Source organism: Ammospiza nelsoni, chromosome Z (genome assembly GCF_027579445.1).
Source record: "Ammospiza nelsoni isolate bAmmNel1 chromosome Z, bAmmNel1.pri, whole genome shotgun sequence".
NCBI lineage: Eukaryota > Metazoa > Chordata > Aves > Passeriformes > Passerellidae > Ammospiza > Ammospiza nelsoni.
In genome coordinates, this window is record NC_080669.1 from 78,818,083 (window position 1) to 78,833,470 (window position 15,388).

At 56.6% G+C, this 15,388-nt stretch overlaps 1 protein-coding gene across 1 annotated transcript in view; it reads left to right on the plus strand.

Moving 5' to 3' along the window:
• Nucleotides 1-15,388, plus strand: part of LOC132086552 (receptor-type tyrosine-protein phosphatase kappa-like) — a 42,575-nt gene that overhangs the window by 25,013 nt on the left and 2,174 nt on the right. The window contains 15 exon segments of the mRNA XM_059492324.1: nt 7,024-7,129; nt 7,312-7,379; nt 7,636-7,814; nt 7,950-8,037; nt 8,620-8,690; nt 9,086-9,122; nt 9,856-9,953; nt 10,131-10,247; nt 11,323-11,480; nt 11,558-11,693; nt 12,936-13,085; nt 13,256-13,355; nt 13,852-13,931; nt 14,350-14,484; nt 14,903-15,028. Of these exon segments, the coding sequence (XP_059348307.1) occupies nt 7,024-7,129; nt 7,312-7,379; nt 7,636-7,814; nt 7,950-8,037; nt 8,620-8,690; nt 9,086-9,122; nt 9,856-9,953; nt 10,131-10,247; nt 11,323-11,480; nt 11,558-11,693; nt 12,936-13,085; nt 13,256-13,355; nt 13,852-13,931; nt 14,350-14,484; nt 14,903-15,028 (1,649 nt within the window).

Sequence of the window (15,388 nt, forward strand, 5' to 3'; positions counted from 1 at the left end):
CTGTGATCAGATGTGCAAACTGGAGGAATGTTTGGCAGGTGTTGGACATTTCAGGAAAATGGCACAGGTTGCCTCCGAAACTGAGCTGCACCACGGGTAAGTTGGGAAGCAGTAGGTCTCCCCTGCTATGTGCACCTGTCAATGTAGAGGGGAGCTGGACATGGTGCCATGTCTGTGGGACACCTTGGGCAAGCTCAGAGTCAGGTCGCAGTTGGGAGCAGAATCCAAGGTGGAGAGGGTTAGAAGCATTCAGTGTGGGACAGGTTTTCTCTATCCCTGCATCCCCCAGTCTATTCCTGAGTTGTGCATCACAGGGAAGTTAGAAAGGATCCTGCCCTCAGTTTTCACCTCTCTCCCAGTGTCCCGTATCACCTCCTTGCCCAGGCACATGATCTTCTTCTGCTCTTGGGGTACCTTGGGTTTCCTCATGGTGTGGAATGCAGACATTAACTACAGTTCATCGTGGAAAAGCCTCGGTCCCTCTCCTGCCTGAGCATTCCCTTGCTGAGAAGGACTCTCACACTTTCTTCCTGACAGCAAAATGCCCTAAACCTGAATGGGATGCAAGACTTCAGTTTTTGGAGAATGAAACTGGAAACCCACAGAACAGAGAAGTACTGACCCTGACCTGTCCCAAAGGCCTCGAGCCCTCCTTCCCTGAGGTCAAATGTGCAAAGGAATTTCAACAAGTGATTTCTGGAAAACCAGTCTATGTGGATGCCTGGTGGGGCAGGAGCAGCACAGGCGCCTGGACACGCATTGAGGGGGATGTCCTGTGCATGGGTGAGTGAGGCTGCAGCAGCTCTCCCGTGTCTCCCCTCTGCCCTCACCCTCCCTGGGGCTCTGTTGCCTGAGCAAACTGCTGAAGAGGACAATGCAGCCAGGAGACAACAGAGCAGGCAGAACCAGCTGGGCAAGCTGAAATCTCCTGCAGTGGTTCCTGAGCAGGCCAAGGCTGGGGCTCCCAGCTGGGTGCCCAGGCCAGGGGCAGGATCCAAGGCTGCCAGCCAGGTGCCCATGGAGGTTCCAGTATCTTTGCTGTGCCTCCAGGTGCCACCCTGGAATGCACAGGTCTGCTTGTTCCCCTGCTGGCCCATGGATGAGGGACCTGGGGGACACCTCCTGCACCTCCAGGGGTTGGAGCAGAGCGGAATGAAGGGAGCCCTGATGATGCAGGGCTGGCTCAGCCCTGGGCACTGGGACTGGAGGCTGTATGGGATGGACCTGGGGGAGGAGCAATGCCATCCATCAGGGGATGGAGATGCAGAGCTGTCCCTGCCAGAGACAAAGCTGTGTCCAGTGGGGGTATGGCAGTACATGGCAGTGCTCAGGAGAGAGGCACAGGGAGATACAGGATGGGAATGTCCCTGCTTTGGGCTGTAGGAGGTTGTAAGGAGTGTCCAGAGAGACAAGTGGGTGGATACGAGCATATTGATGAATAAGTGATTCTTCATGCTTTACAAGCTCAATGACAGTCCTTCCCAACAAGGCTTGCCCTCAGGTCACATCCCAGCAGAGGGATGTGTCACCTTCCCTCTCCCTTCATTGACTGGAGGGGTTCCTGGGGATTTCTCACCCACCACTCACCCCTACCCATCCCATCGCCTCCACCCCATCTAACACCCACTTTCACCTCTGACAGAAGGGTGTAAAAGGCCCCAGTGGGACTCCAGACTGCAACTGGCACCACACCTGGAGAATTATAAGAAGACTGAGAAAGTGATGCTGAGCTGCCCTCAAGGTTTCCAGCCACTCTTCACTGAAATCCAATGTCAGACTCAATTCCAGGATGATTATGGGACATTTGGATATGAAGAATTTTGGCTTGGAAGAGACTCCAGAGGTGCCTGGGTCCCCATTCATTCCAGTGTGGAGTGCATCGGTAAGGGAGGGACCTGGAGCAGGATAATCCTTTGCAGGGGGAGATCCTGAGAACATCTCTGAGGGGGAACAGCATGGGAAGGTCAGCGTTTTTCCTTGGGCACAGCACTGTGAGGATGGAGGCTGTGGAAGCAGCTCCTGCTTCCAGACCATGAGGAAATGTCTCCTGTTGTGCTCTCCCATGGCACCAAAGGATGGCTCCAGCCACGCAGCTCAGAGGGTTTCAGGCAGGCAGGATCCCTTTGCTGCTCCCTGTGAGCTGTGCTGTAGCCCAGCTGGGGACACATCCTGGCTTCCCTCTCTTCTCCCCAAGGTGTCCTGATGTTTGACTGAACAGGAGCGGTTGTGCCACTGGAGAAATTCACCCAATGATTCACATTCAGTTTCCCAGGGCACCATGACCCCAAACTCCTCCTGCTCCCCTTTCAGAGGGCTGCAGTGACCACCTCCAGTCTCTCCTTTCCATCCAACCAAGGACAAAGCTGCTGGTTGTGGTGCTCAGCTGGGCATCTCTGCTCTTCTGCCATCAGCGCTGTTTGACAGCAAAGCCTCTGCACAAGGGGCTTGGCACAGCATTTCCCTTTGTGCCAAAGTTGGTCTGCACCTTGTGAGATCCCATGTGTGCCCCTTTGGGAGAAGGCAGATTGTATTTTAAACCCCTTCAGGCCTCAAAAACCTTCTTGCAGAGGCTTGAAGGGCAAGGGCTCCTTCCAGAAGCCAGCATCCTTCTCTGTAGCAATCATTGCCACAAAGCCTCCCCCTGCAACCCTGGACAAACTGCTGGCACCAGCTGCTCAGCTACTGCCCACTGAGCCTGGGGCATGGTGAATTTGGTGAGGAGGTGATGAGAAGAAGGAAGGGTTGTGTGAGAGAAAGGGGCAGGGGCATTGTTAAAGCAGGGGATATGAATGCAGAAGGCACTGCTCAGCCCTGTCCCCCTGCCCAGTGGTGTGGGGCAGGAGGAGAGCAGCCAAGGCACAGAGGGAGTGAGAACAGGAGCCCCCGAGGGTAACAGGGGCATGGCTGATCCCTGTGGCAGGGCTGAGCCCTGGATGAAGGCCCCTGCATGCCAGCAGCAGCGGTGGTGCCATGGCCCAGCAAGGGCCCCCTGGGCTGGGCCGGGTGACAGCCTGGATGAGAGGCTGGAGGGAGTCCCCTGGTGCAGGGGGGATTGTGCTGGGAATGTCCCTGCTCCGGGTTTTGGAGGAGGGAATATGGTGCCCATGGACACAAGAGGGAATGGGGCAGGTTCATGGATGAGTGATCCTATACAATTTCCACGCATCAGGAAAGCCCCTTCCCAACAAGGCTTGCCCTCAGGTCACATCCCAGCAGAGGGATGTGTCACCTTCCCTCTCCCTTCATTGACTGGAGGGGTTCCTGGGGATTTCTCACCCACCACTCACCCCTACCCATCCCGTCGCCTCCACCCCATCTAACACCCACTTTCACCTCTGACAGAAGGGTGTAAAAGGCCCCAGTGGGACTCCAGACTGCAACTGGCACCACACCTGGAGAATTATAAGAAGACTGAGAAAGTGATGCTGAGCTGCCCTCAAGGTTTCCAGCCACTCTTCACTGAAATCCAATGTCAGACTCAATTCCAGGACGATTATGGGACATTTGGATATGAAGAATTTTGGCTTGGAAGAGACTCCAGAGGTGCCTGGGTCCCCATTCATTCCAGTGTGGAGTGCATCGGTAAGGGAGGGACCTGGAGCAGGATAATCCTTTGCAGGGGGAGATCCTGAGAACATCTCTGAGGGGGAACAGCATGGGAAGGTCAGCGTTTTTCCTTGGGCACAGCACTGTGAGGATGGAGGCTGTGGAAGCAGCTCCTGCTTCCAGACCATGAGGAAATGTCTCCTGTTGTGCTCTCCCATGGCACCAAAGGATGGCTCCAGCCACGCAGCTCAGAGGGTTTCAGGCAGGCAGGATCCCTTTGCTGCTCCCTGTGAGCTGTGCTGTAGCCCAGCTGGGGACACATCCTGGCTTCCCTCTCTTCTCCCCAAGGTGTCCTGATGTTTGACTGAACAGGAGCGGTTGTGCCACTGGAGAAATTCACCCAATGATTCACATTCAGTTTCCCAGGGCACCATGACCCCAAACTCCTCCTGCTCCCCTTTCAGAGGGCTGCAGTGACCACCTCCAGTCTCTCCTGATGAGCAAAGTTGTCTGACTGCAGCATCCTTGCATGGCTGGTTTGGGAAGGGAATAAAGTGACCTTCTGGCAATCTTTCCTTCACAGAAGTGCTCCAGGTTGACCATGAGACCTTTGAGATTTCCAGCACCAGCATCAAACTGAAATGGACCTGCAGGTTCCCTGATGCCTGCCAGGGCATGAGGGCCATGTGCCGACTGGCAGCGCCTTCCTCCCCTCCCTGTGAAGCTGAGGAGGTGGATGCAGAGCAGATGTTACATGGCCAGGAGGGAACATTCACCTGCTCCCCTTTGCAGCCCTTCACTGAGTACAGTGTCACCATTGACTTGCCTCCCAACACAACCCTGTTCTCATGGTTCTTCACAACACAGGAATCAGGTAAGTGCACAGAAATATCAGAGACAAGGAACAGTCCAGAGCTGTGCCACAGGGAGGACAGATAAGGAACAGTCCAGAGCTGTGCCACAGGGAGGACAGATGTTCCCCTCACCCCTCAGCTCAGCCTGATCATATTCTCTGTGCAGGGATGTGCCTGGGATCAGAGCTGCTTGGGTCCTGTGCAGAGCCCTCTGGGGAAGGGGCTGGGAGAGCCCTGAGCAGGGCACAGCCCCTTCTCATTGTCCCACTCCGCCTCACACTGTTGTGCTTCCCACTGCTGCAGCACACACAGCCTTTGCAGGGGACAAACCCCTTACAGGGAGTCCCTTTGCAGCCTGTCCCTTGGCCGGGAGCTGCTGCAGCCTCCTGTGGCCTGAGCCCCTGCCCATGGCCCTGTGTGTGACCCCATGGCCTGTGCTTGCAGTGCCGGACAAACCGGAGCAGCTGTGGCTGGATCCCGACAGGGGCTCTCTCAGGTGGAGCGCGCCGCCCTCCTGCAACGGGGAGATCATCGGATACCAGGTACCCAGGGAGCAGGGCAGACCCTCACCTCCCAGCCTGGAGCTCTGTGCAGGCACACTGGGAACTGTGGGAAAGGGATAGCCATGAAGAAATACAGGAAGATTGAGACGCTCAAGGCTCCTCTTATGGAGCACGTCCCCACAATGCCTGTGATATTGCAAGGCCTGTCCTCGGGCTCAGTACATATATCTACAGCCTTTCAAACTGCAGCCTTCCTTTTCAGAGGCCCAGCCCTTTGCTCGCAGAGGTTGCTGCTCACACATCCTCAGGGTTGGCTCCAAAGTCCTTCTCTCCTCTCCTCTGTTTTGAGCTCTGCACATGGGGCTGAGGCTCCCACCCGTTCCTCTCCAGAGCCTTGCCCAGGCACAGGGAAGGGCAGGCACAGGGAAGGGCAGGCTGGCAGGGACGTTGCAACTGCGGGCACCTTCCCAGCGGGCAGCCGGGAGCTGCTGCGTCCCAGCTGCGTCTCCTGTCCGCAGCTGAACATCACAGCCAGGAACGCAGGGGACAGCAGCGTGCTGGAGACCGAGCGGCTGCGCCTCGATGGCTCCGTCACCGAGCACCGGCTGCCGGGGCACAGCCCTGGCAGCAGCTACGCCGTGATGCTCCAGGGGCTGACGGCTGCTGGAGCCGGGGCCGCGCTGACGAGGGAGTTTCACAGCAACAGCAGCTCCGGTGAGCTTTGCTGTGGGGCCGGGCCGGGAGCCCGGGCACAGCCCAGCCCTGCTCGCCGGCCTGCGCTGCCCGAGGCCGCCGCTGCTGCTCGCCCGGCCCTGCCGACGCTCATTACCCGCTGTTGCCCTGCAGACACCCCGCACCCCCAGGCCATCAGCTGCCGCGGCGCCCGCGACATCGCCCCCTCGCAAGGCACGGCCGTGCTCCCCCTGAGCCCCATCGCCCCCGGCTCTGAGGCCGCCAGGTGAGCGCAGCCCCGCGGCTCCGCAGCCCCGCCGGGGCTCTCCCCACGCCGGCGCTGGCCTGCAGCCGCCTCCCTTCCCGTGGCCCCCGTGCCCGCTGCCACTGCCTTTGGGCCCGCAGGGAGCACCAGCTGATCGTGGCCGCCACGCACAACGCCTCGCTGATCGAGAGCATCTGCTCGGAGCCGGCACAGCTCTCCAATGCCAGCGCCTACCAGGCCGCTCTGCTCAACCTCAGCGCCGCCACGGACTTCGTGCTGGGCGACGGCAGCCGCGGGCGGGGCATGGACAACGCTGCCCTCAGCCCGGGCCGGGACTACACGGCCCTGCTGCGCCTCGTCCGCCGCGGGCCGCAGGTACCCTCGGGGGGCTCTTGCTCCCTGCGCCTGCTGCCGCCCGGGCCTGGGCCCCTCGCTGCCTCTGGGCTGCCTCTGAGCTCACGCTCCTGTCCCGTGCCCCGGCACCGTGCTGTCCCTGGGCTCCCGGGCCACAGCCACCTCCCTCGGTGGCCCTGCCTGGGGACCTTGGCCTCCAGCTAGGCCAGTGCTGCAGGACTGGCCTGAGCTCTCCCTCCTGTCTCCTCCAACAGGCAGAGAAGTTCACCTGTGTCTGCTACAGCTTCTCTCTTGGTAAGTGTCTCCTTGCTCCTGGTGCCCAAGCTTCCCTCCTGCCTGCTCCCTTTTGCCAGCCTGGCAGCTTCCTTGGTTACAAGCCGGCCCAGGGCAGATGTAGTGGAATATTGCCATACTTTGGTCTTCATAGAAGTTCTCTGTATTTTGAGGGTATCTATGGTAGATGGGCTTTGGACATCCTCAGGACTCTTGGATAGGTGGGGGCCCAGTGGCCACTGGCGATTGCACATTATCTCTGCCATCACCACAGGTTTAGTCTTAGTCCCAGTAATCCTCTTCTGGTGTATTTGCAACCCCTCCAAGTAGATACCTCACTTGGCAGTGTTTGGGGCCTTCAGGGACTCATGTTCCACAATTGGGGGTAGCACACCTCAGAAACACCTGCTTCTTCTGCCCCACCTCAGCTTTTCTCTAATGCAAAGCCTTGGGTGGAAGACAAGGGAAGTTGCTTTTCTCTTCATGTCCCTGTGGGATGTCCCAATGCTTGGTTTAGGCTGTGCAGGAGCCTGAGCCTGGCCTGTGCTGCTTGCAGGGCAGGAGCCATCGTCTCTGTTGGATAGCAAGCCCATGGTTATGGCAGTAGCACTAATTGTTTCATTCCTGGCACTGGGGATTTTGCTGCTTTTTGTCATCTTCAGGTCAGTATGTGGCTCACCTCTCCTGCCCTCTGTGAGGTATTCACCAGCTCCACTTGGACACTCCCTGCAGTGGCATGGTGTCCAAGTGGAGCCTGACATGAGGCAGGGTGGTGAGATGGGTAACAGCTTCAGCTCTGTATCTCTCTTCTGCTGGTCTGTGCACCTGCCTTGCTGTTTTGCAGGTTAAAGCACAACAGTTCAAGACGGTTGGAGAACAGCAGCACTATACCCCTAAGAGGATGTCAGAAAGGTGCAGTATGAGCAAGGGCCCTGTGTGCCTTGTCTGGACAGGCTGTCTGTTAAAAACACAGGCAGGATGATTGCAGGTTCTACAAGTTCATTGCAGGAACAGGGTGGTCAGAGCTGGCTGGCACAGGGAAAGGGACTCCTCCCAGGAGAAGGGACCTGTGTGGGGAGGGACAGTATAAGATTTGAGAAGTTCTGGCTGCTGCAATGCCATCTCAGTCTCAGCTGCAGAGTTCCAGAACTGGCCAGTTTAGCACTAGTTGGGTGCTGAAGTCCTGTCCTTGTGGTCTCTGCAGATGTACGCAAGCCAAACACACAGATCCCGGTGGAGGAATTGCTGGAGGCTCTGAAGATGTTTAAGAGGGAAGAAATAGAGGCAGAACAGACAGATGATGAATCAGTCAACAGGCATGGTGCTGGGCTTCTTAGAGAATATCAGGTCTGGTTTAGCTTTGCTCTCCCACCTGGCTGCACTCCCCACTCCTCATTCCTTCCCTGGATGTGTGATGCAATCAGCTGTGGCCACAGCCCCAGAATATATCCCAGTGCTGAGTGGGCTTTTCTTCCTCTGCAGCAATTGTCCTCCACTTTGTTGCACCCCTGCAATGCTGGCAAGGAGCTCTGTAATCAAAACAAGAACCGCTACAAGAGCATCATCCCATGTAAGCAGAGCTCTCCAGGGACTGGCTCAGGCTCTTGGGGCTGGCTGGGGTAGCACAGGATGCTGGGCTGGTGTAGGTGCCCCTCCACCACTTCAGAAATACTGAGCTACTCATCTCATCCTCCATGGCCACTGAAACTCAGAGACATTTCTGGCCCCACTCTTTCATATCCTGTTGGAGTATCCTTGTTCTGCTCTTCAAATCTTCCTGCAAACTTAATCAAACATTGTATTCCTGTTCCTGATGGTAGTCAGTGCTGAACACTGTCATGTACCATCCAGAGGCAGGTATTTGTGGGAAAGTAGAAGGAGTGACCTAATTTCTTCCAACCTTTAAAGCTCCTCTGGGCCACACACGGTGTGTACATTTGGCCATTTCATAATCTTCCTTAACACTCAATTGCACTTCCTGCTGTGCCATGTTACCCTTTGTCTCATCAGCTGTTCTTTAACCCTGAACTGTCCTGAGGCCTTGGGTGCTGCTGGAGAGGCAACAGACAGTAATTAATAAATTATGCCTCCCCCCTTAATCAGTCTCTTTGTTGCTGCCCTAAAGCATTAGCCCACCTCCCTTCTCTTTCAGATGATCACTGCCGTGTGGTGCTGCAGCCCTCTGACACCGGGAATGGCTACATCAATGCCAGCTATGTGGATGTAGGTAGTGAGGAGTTGTTACCCTGAGAAGGGTAGGAAAGGTGCCTGGCAGGAGAACAGTCCTGCTCACATGGGGGGCCCTGAGGTCTGGCACTTTTTGCCCTTAAGCTGGCGGGTCTTGGGATGTTGCTTCCACTGAATCCTCTCTAAGCTGCCTGGAGTACTCTGGGTTTGTGTGCAGTTCTCACCTCAAACAAAAAGGGACACATGTGAGGGGACAGGAACTGGGATGCAGCCCCTGGGTACCCACTGTCTGTGCTGGCCAGGAAAGGTGCTGTGGGACACACTGTGCTGAGAGTTCTGGGCTTTGGTGCCTGGGGGATGGATCCTTTATTTCATTCCCTGTTAAACATGTAACTCATGTGATCAGAGCTGTTTGAATCTCTCCCCTGCAGACCTACCGAAGTCCACGCTTCTTCATTGCAGCTCAAGGTAGGTGCTCCCAAACCTCATCCTCAGGAGATGCCATTCACTATCCTGAGCAATCTGGGAAATGGGGAGCTGGGATAGCAGCCAGGGAGCTGTGAATGGCTCACTCCAAGTCCCTGTGTCTCCAGGATCTCTGAGATTGTTCAGTTCTCTCTGAACAGTTGTTACAGGTGCTAGAGGGCATGGAAGGTCTCAGTAGTAGCTTGGCAGCAGCTGGAGCTGGTATCTGCACTGCCTAGTATGAGGACATGGTCCTTCCACTCACAAGCCTAGTTTGTTCCCTTTGGCAGCTGGCATGACAGGAACAATCCTGCAAGTGCCTGGCATGTCTGCACCCAGTGCACACGGATACAGTCTCTTCCCAGTAGTGCAAAGCCTGGATGTGTTTGTCAGCTCTGTGCAGCGTGCAATGAGGAGGCCTTGGCTTCCTGCAGAGCTGCAGAAATGCTCCTTGGAAAATAGGGCCCCAAATGTGGGAGCAGCTGACAGTCATCTCAAGGGTCTGCAAGCAGGAGCCCCCAAAGCAGCAGTGAATCCCTGACATGGGCTCATCTTCCCTCCCTTCTCCTTGTCCAAATTTCTAACATGGTGATGAAGCTGATGTGGCCAGCACCCCCTTCAGGTGCTGATGTCCCCTGGCTGTACCTCTGTGTCTAGGCAGAGGAAAGCCTGGGAATGTCCAAAAATGTGCCCATGGCTTGGACACTTGCATAGGGCTCTCCTCTTCCTTCCCAAGGCCCCTTGGCTGGGACGGTGGTGGATTTCTGGCACATGGTCTGGCAGGAGAAGACCTCAGTCATTGTGATGCTGACGGGCTTAGCGGAACAGAACAAGGTAGAGAAAACCTCTCAGCTGATGAAACCTCTCAGCTTGGGCATTGCCAGAGCGCAGGCTTCCACACCTGCTGTGCTCCCAGTGCAGCTGTCAGCGGGGACAGGGTGCAGCACTGCACCCCTGCAATGCTCTTCTTATGAGTTTTCCTGTGCTCAAAGATCTCACTGGTGTTGACAGATCAAGTGTGAGCAGTATTGGCCAGAGCAGGAGCAGATCTACGGAGACTTCACCGTGACACTCAACAACACCTGGACCACAACAGGCCTTGTCAAACGCATCTTCTGCCTGCAGAAGGTAAGCCTGGCATGGAGCTGAGGTGGGAATGCAGGATGTGTTTGGATTCCAGCAGCTGGTGGGAGCTGTCAGACATGGACCCTGTGGGGAGCCTGGTCTCCAGCACAAAAAGGTGCAGTGTCAGCAGGTTGCTATAAATGGAATCCATGCCAGGCCATCAGTCCCAGGTTTCGGTGCCAGGCAAAGGCAGTCAGTCAGCTCCAGTGGTCACCCCAGAGGAGTCTGGACTGACGTTGCACATGGGAATATTGTAGATTCTTGATGGCTTGGGTGAGGTGACTACAAAGGGTATAAAAGCAGATAAAGGCTATGGAATGGAATCTCTGCACATCCAGGATGATGGGACAGGTGCCTGCCTGTCACCTGAATCAATCTGCAGAAGGTCCACACTGAAGCTCCTTGGTGACTTACAGCACTAAACCTGGACACATAGTTTATGGTTTAAGATAACCCACATAAGGTCATTTGCCAAGATGTGTGCTCCTGCGGAAGTTACACCTCAGATAAAGGGCAGAAAATGAAGAAATTGCAGTTATGCATATTTCTGTCCTTTCTTGTCTTGCCCATAGCAACATGCAGCTGAAATGTAAAGCTCCAAGAGCACCCGATGGTAAGATGTAGCATTAGTTCATGGCAAGTGAATGTGATGTTTAGGGAAAATCACAATGGCTGGTAACAAGTGACTACATTCACATCAGTGTAGTACCAGCCTTAGGGTACATCTTTTCTGGGCAAGCCAGGGCTTTTTGATGACTCTGGAAATACCCTAAGCTGTGATTGGTATCATTCCCCTCTGGGGCACGAGCTGCTTTTCCTGCTTTGCGTTCACTGCTCACGGTGAAGCAGAGGACAAAATGAATCGTGTGGCTGTGGGATGGGTGAATCTGCCCTGTAGTGTCTGAGGAGCTGTAGTGGAGCAGTCCTTATGGTGTGGTGCTGGAGGGAGCACTCTGTGCTGGTGCCCCTCTCAAGTGGTTTTCTCCACTGCTGCCTCCTTGTTGGCAGGCAGTCACTCGACACGAGTTTCCCGGTCGCTTGCAGCTCCCTGTTGCCAGCTGTGTCTCCCTTTCTGCAGGCAGGCTGTGCTCTGCCAAGAGCAGTGGAGCAGTTTCACTACCTGCTGTGGCCGGACCATGGGGTGCCCAGAAACCCGTCGCAGCTGCTGTGCTTGGTGGAGGTGGTGAACAAGAGGGTGCTGGAAGCGCCTGCAGGCCCCGTGCTGGTGCACTGCAGGTACCGCGCTGGGGCTCTCTGGGTGCTGGGGCACGGCCAGCGGGGGCAGCGCTGACCGCGCTGCTCCGTGTCCTCAGCGCCGGCATCGGGCGCACAGGCACCTTCATCGCCCTGGACTTCCTCTTGAAGATGGGCAAGGCGGAGGGCAAGGTGGATGTGTTCCGCTGTGTGCAGCAGCTGCGGGAGCAGCGGGTCAGCATGGTGCAGACCAAGGTGAGGAATTTGCTCCCGGCACACCTCGGGCTGCAGATCCAATGCCCACCTGTGGGAGTCGGCACGGGCGAGTGGCCAGAACAGCCACAAAACCATGGCTAAAATGCCAAGAGTGAATTTATTTCATTACCTCCCTAGCTGGAGGATGCCAGGAGGTAACACATAAGTGGGAACACCAGCACCATCGGGCCCAGTCCATCCTGGGGGACAGCGGGGCTGCTCTTTTCCCCCATTTAACAAAGGCCTGTGCACCTGTAGTTTACGAGCTGGGCTGTGATCTCCTCTGTGTCTTTGTGATCTCTGGTCTTTGATGTGTCTCAAAACAGGGAGCTCAGCCATGTTCATGGCAATGGGCCCCAGGTCTCTGTAAACACCAACATTCCCTCTGTGTGTATTGTACTCCACAAAGCAGAGAGAGGTTAAACAGCAGTAGGCTGTTTATATACAATATATAGGATTTCTCACACTGTCATTTTCCACACCTTGGTATACTCCCAGCTGTAAGGCCACTTGAGATAATCCACCATGCTCCTTCTGAATGAAAAACCATTGTGCTGCTTTTAACCCTTTGCTGTCAACACCACCCTTCCCTGAGATGTGGCATGCAAAGCCACATTAGCCATGCTGCTCCTGATCTAGCCACAGGGACTAGGGCTACCACGTGATGGACACTGAAGGATCTTTTCTCAGTGCTGTGTCCAAAGCTAGTTGGAATCTTAATTTCCCTGAGACTCTCTGAGGTATCAGCAGCATTTGTAGGTATCAGTCACCCTGACACAGAAGGGCTGTCTTGTAGGCAAGGACGATGAACAAGAGTCCACCTGTGCCTCCAGCTTTCAGGATGGCTGCCCTCCTGGCAGCTCCTGGGCAGCAGTGTCCTGGCCTAGGGACTATATCCTCATGATCTGCTTAGTGCTGGGCTCCTTCAGAGAAAACCAGCTGGGGTTGGACCAAGCAGCCTCTTGTACAAGGTCTAACTAGTGTGCAGGTTTTCTGGGCTGCCTTCCCCAGAGCAGGGGTCTGAGGAAGATGATCTTGTCTGGGTTGCTGGAGTTGCTGGCAGTGTCCCAAAGCAGGGATGCCTGCAATGAGAAGTGTCTGGCCTCAGGGATCTGCAGCAGGAAGGAGAAGGATGAAGCTGGCTCACTTGTAGCACAGTTTGAGCACAGCTGGTGATCTGGAGCTCCAGGGTTCCTCGTGGACTGGCTCCAGACCGTGCAGCTGAGGCGTGTCCTCCCGCAGGAGCAGTACAGCTTCCTGTACGAGGCGCTGCTGGAAGGTTTGCTCTGCGGCAGCACCGGGGTGCCCGTGGAGAGCATCGCCAGCCGCGTGCACTCCCTGCGGGACCATGAGACCTCAGGCTGCAACAGCGCCCTGGAGGAGGAGTTCAAGGTACCACCAGGGGACGGTGCACTGGTGCTGTGGGGGCTCATCTGTGATGCCTGCCCCCTCCTGCTCCCCTCCCCAGCAGTGGGATGGAGGTGGGGGATCATTTCTCTGCAGTGGCCCAAGAAGGTGAGTTGCTGACAGGCAGGACTGACATGGGTGAATCATCTCTACAGGCTCTGCAGAGATTTTCTGAGTTGTTCCAGCTCCTGCCATGCAGAGAAGCAGAGAAACCCAGAAACCAAGCCAAGAACCGCAAGCCAGGGATCTTGCCAGGTAACACGGGCAGGGCCGGGCAGCCTCTTGCTCTAAAGCCAGAGCCTGACAGCAGCATGGGGGGAATGATGCTTTCCTGCTGCTTCCCTCCCTGGCACATGACACTGACAGGTTGGGCTCAGGGTCCAGTTGTTGTATTCTGCTTAGGAGATAATAAATACAGATTAGGCTGATTCCTTCTGAGCCTGTTGGAGGTACATGAGGTACACCTGGGATAAATATGTCCCTGGTCTACACTTTCCCAGTGGAGAAGCTCAGATGAGGCACATCAGGGAGCAATGAGGAGGGTGCCCAGTCACAGGGTTTTGGGCACCCCTCATCAGGGTGCCCTGAGCTGTCACAGCCGTGGGTGTGGTGGTGCCTGTCCGTTCAGTCCTCTCCAACCCATGCGGCAGGGAGCTCTGTTGGCTGTGCTTGTTGCAGGGAAAGCCCCCCCGCCTGTCTGTAGGGAGGGAACGATCCATCATTTCCCTCTCTGTGTTCCTTGCCTCCGCAGCGGACTCCTGCCGGCCCATCCTGATGTCCTCGGTGAACGCAGACGGCTCGCCAGCTTACATCAACGCCGTCTTTGCCAGCGTAAGGCTCCGGCCGCCTTAGGCGGGAGCGGGAGCTGCTCGGGGCAGCCGGGCCCCTCCTGCGCAGCCCTGCTCCGGGCCAGGGCAGAGCCCCCGGCCGGGGACGTGTCCCGGCGCTCGGGCTGCTGCTCGGTGCCTGCCGGCCCTGCTGCCAGGAGATGGCCCCCGCGACCGCGATCGGCGCAGCCTGCCTGCGCAGGCAGCGCAGCAGCGTGTGCCAGCCCAGCCTGCTGCGAGCTGAGCCCGGCTGCGATGAGCTGAGAGGGCAGCGGGGCGCTAACATGAGCTACTCTGAGCAGGGCTGGGCCGGCCTGGGCCTTCTCCATCTCCGCTGGGCGGTAGGGAGCCATCCCGCTGCGGGAAGGGCTCTCGGGCATTGTGGGACTCTCCTCACACACACATCGTCGTGTCTTTCGCAGACGTACACCGAGGAGGAGAGAATCATCATCACGCAGCTGCCCTTCCCCACCACGCTGGTGGATTTCTGGGCTCTGGTCTGGGATTACACTTGCACATCAGTAGTTGTGCTGAATGAACTCCAGGAGCTGGACAAGGTCAGCAGCCCAAGCTCTGACAGCTCTCCCCTCTCCTGGTTCCCTGTGGGGCCGAGCAGTGTGATTCCTGCCTTTGCCCCTGCAAGGATCTTAGCATGAGAGCCCAGCTTGCACCAGGACCTACTGCAAGCCTGGCGGCTCCACCTGGCAGAGCCCTGAGGGCAGTCCCAGCTCCACAGCAGGGGGCTGTCCTCGGTCTCACTGCAAATGAGCATCCATTGGGTTTTGTTGACCCCTACCCAGGTGTCCTGTGTCTCTGGCTGCAGCACTGGGCTGGTGCCCAGCAAGTGTCTGGCAGAGCCATGTGCATGTGGCCTTTGGGCAAGGGGCTGCTGTGAGCCCCCCATATGAGGGGCCGAGCTCTGCCCTGTGTGCAGGCGGGGCCATGTGTGATCAGGCCCCTCTCGCCCTCCCCCAGACGTACGTGCAGTTCTGGCCCAGCCAGGGTGAAGATGACTACGGCCGCTTCCATGTGCAGCTGATCTCAGAGGAGCCTGGGGCTGGCTTCACAACCTGGACACTTGTCCTCAGCAACAGGCAGCAGGTGGGCCCTTTGCTCAGAGCTTGCAAACTTCTTTGAGAAGAATCTTTGCACAAGCTGGGAGGAGCAGCTGTCAATAGGATTTAATTTGGGTCAAAGTCCCAGCCAGAGATAGCAGAGGGATCTGGGGGGTCCTGGCAGAGCACTGGCCACAGCAGAGTCTTTTGCCTTGTCAGAGAGGTAAATCCCAAGGAAGTGAGGCTGCAGGCAGAGGTAGATCTCAGAGGTGGTTTTATGTGCATTTCCAACTGGAGGACAGCAGCTGTGGTTGGAGTTTGTACATCTCAGTGGTTCATGAAAGGGGAACTATTGCAGGCAGCTGGACACAGGACTGGTGTAGGTCTGAGCTGCACCTGGAGCTCA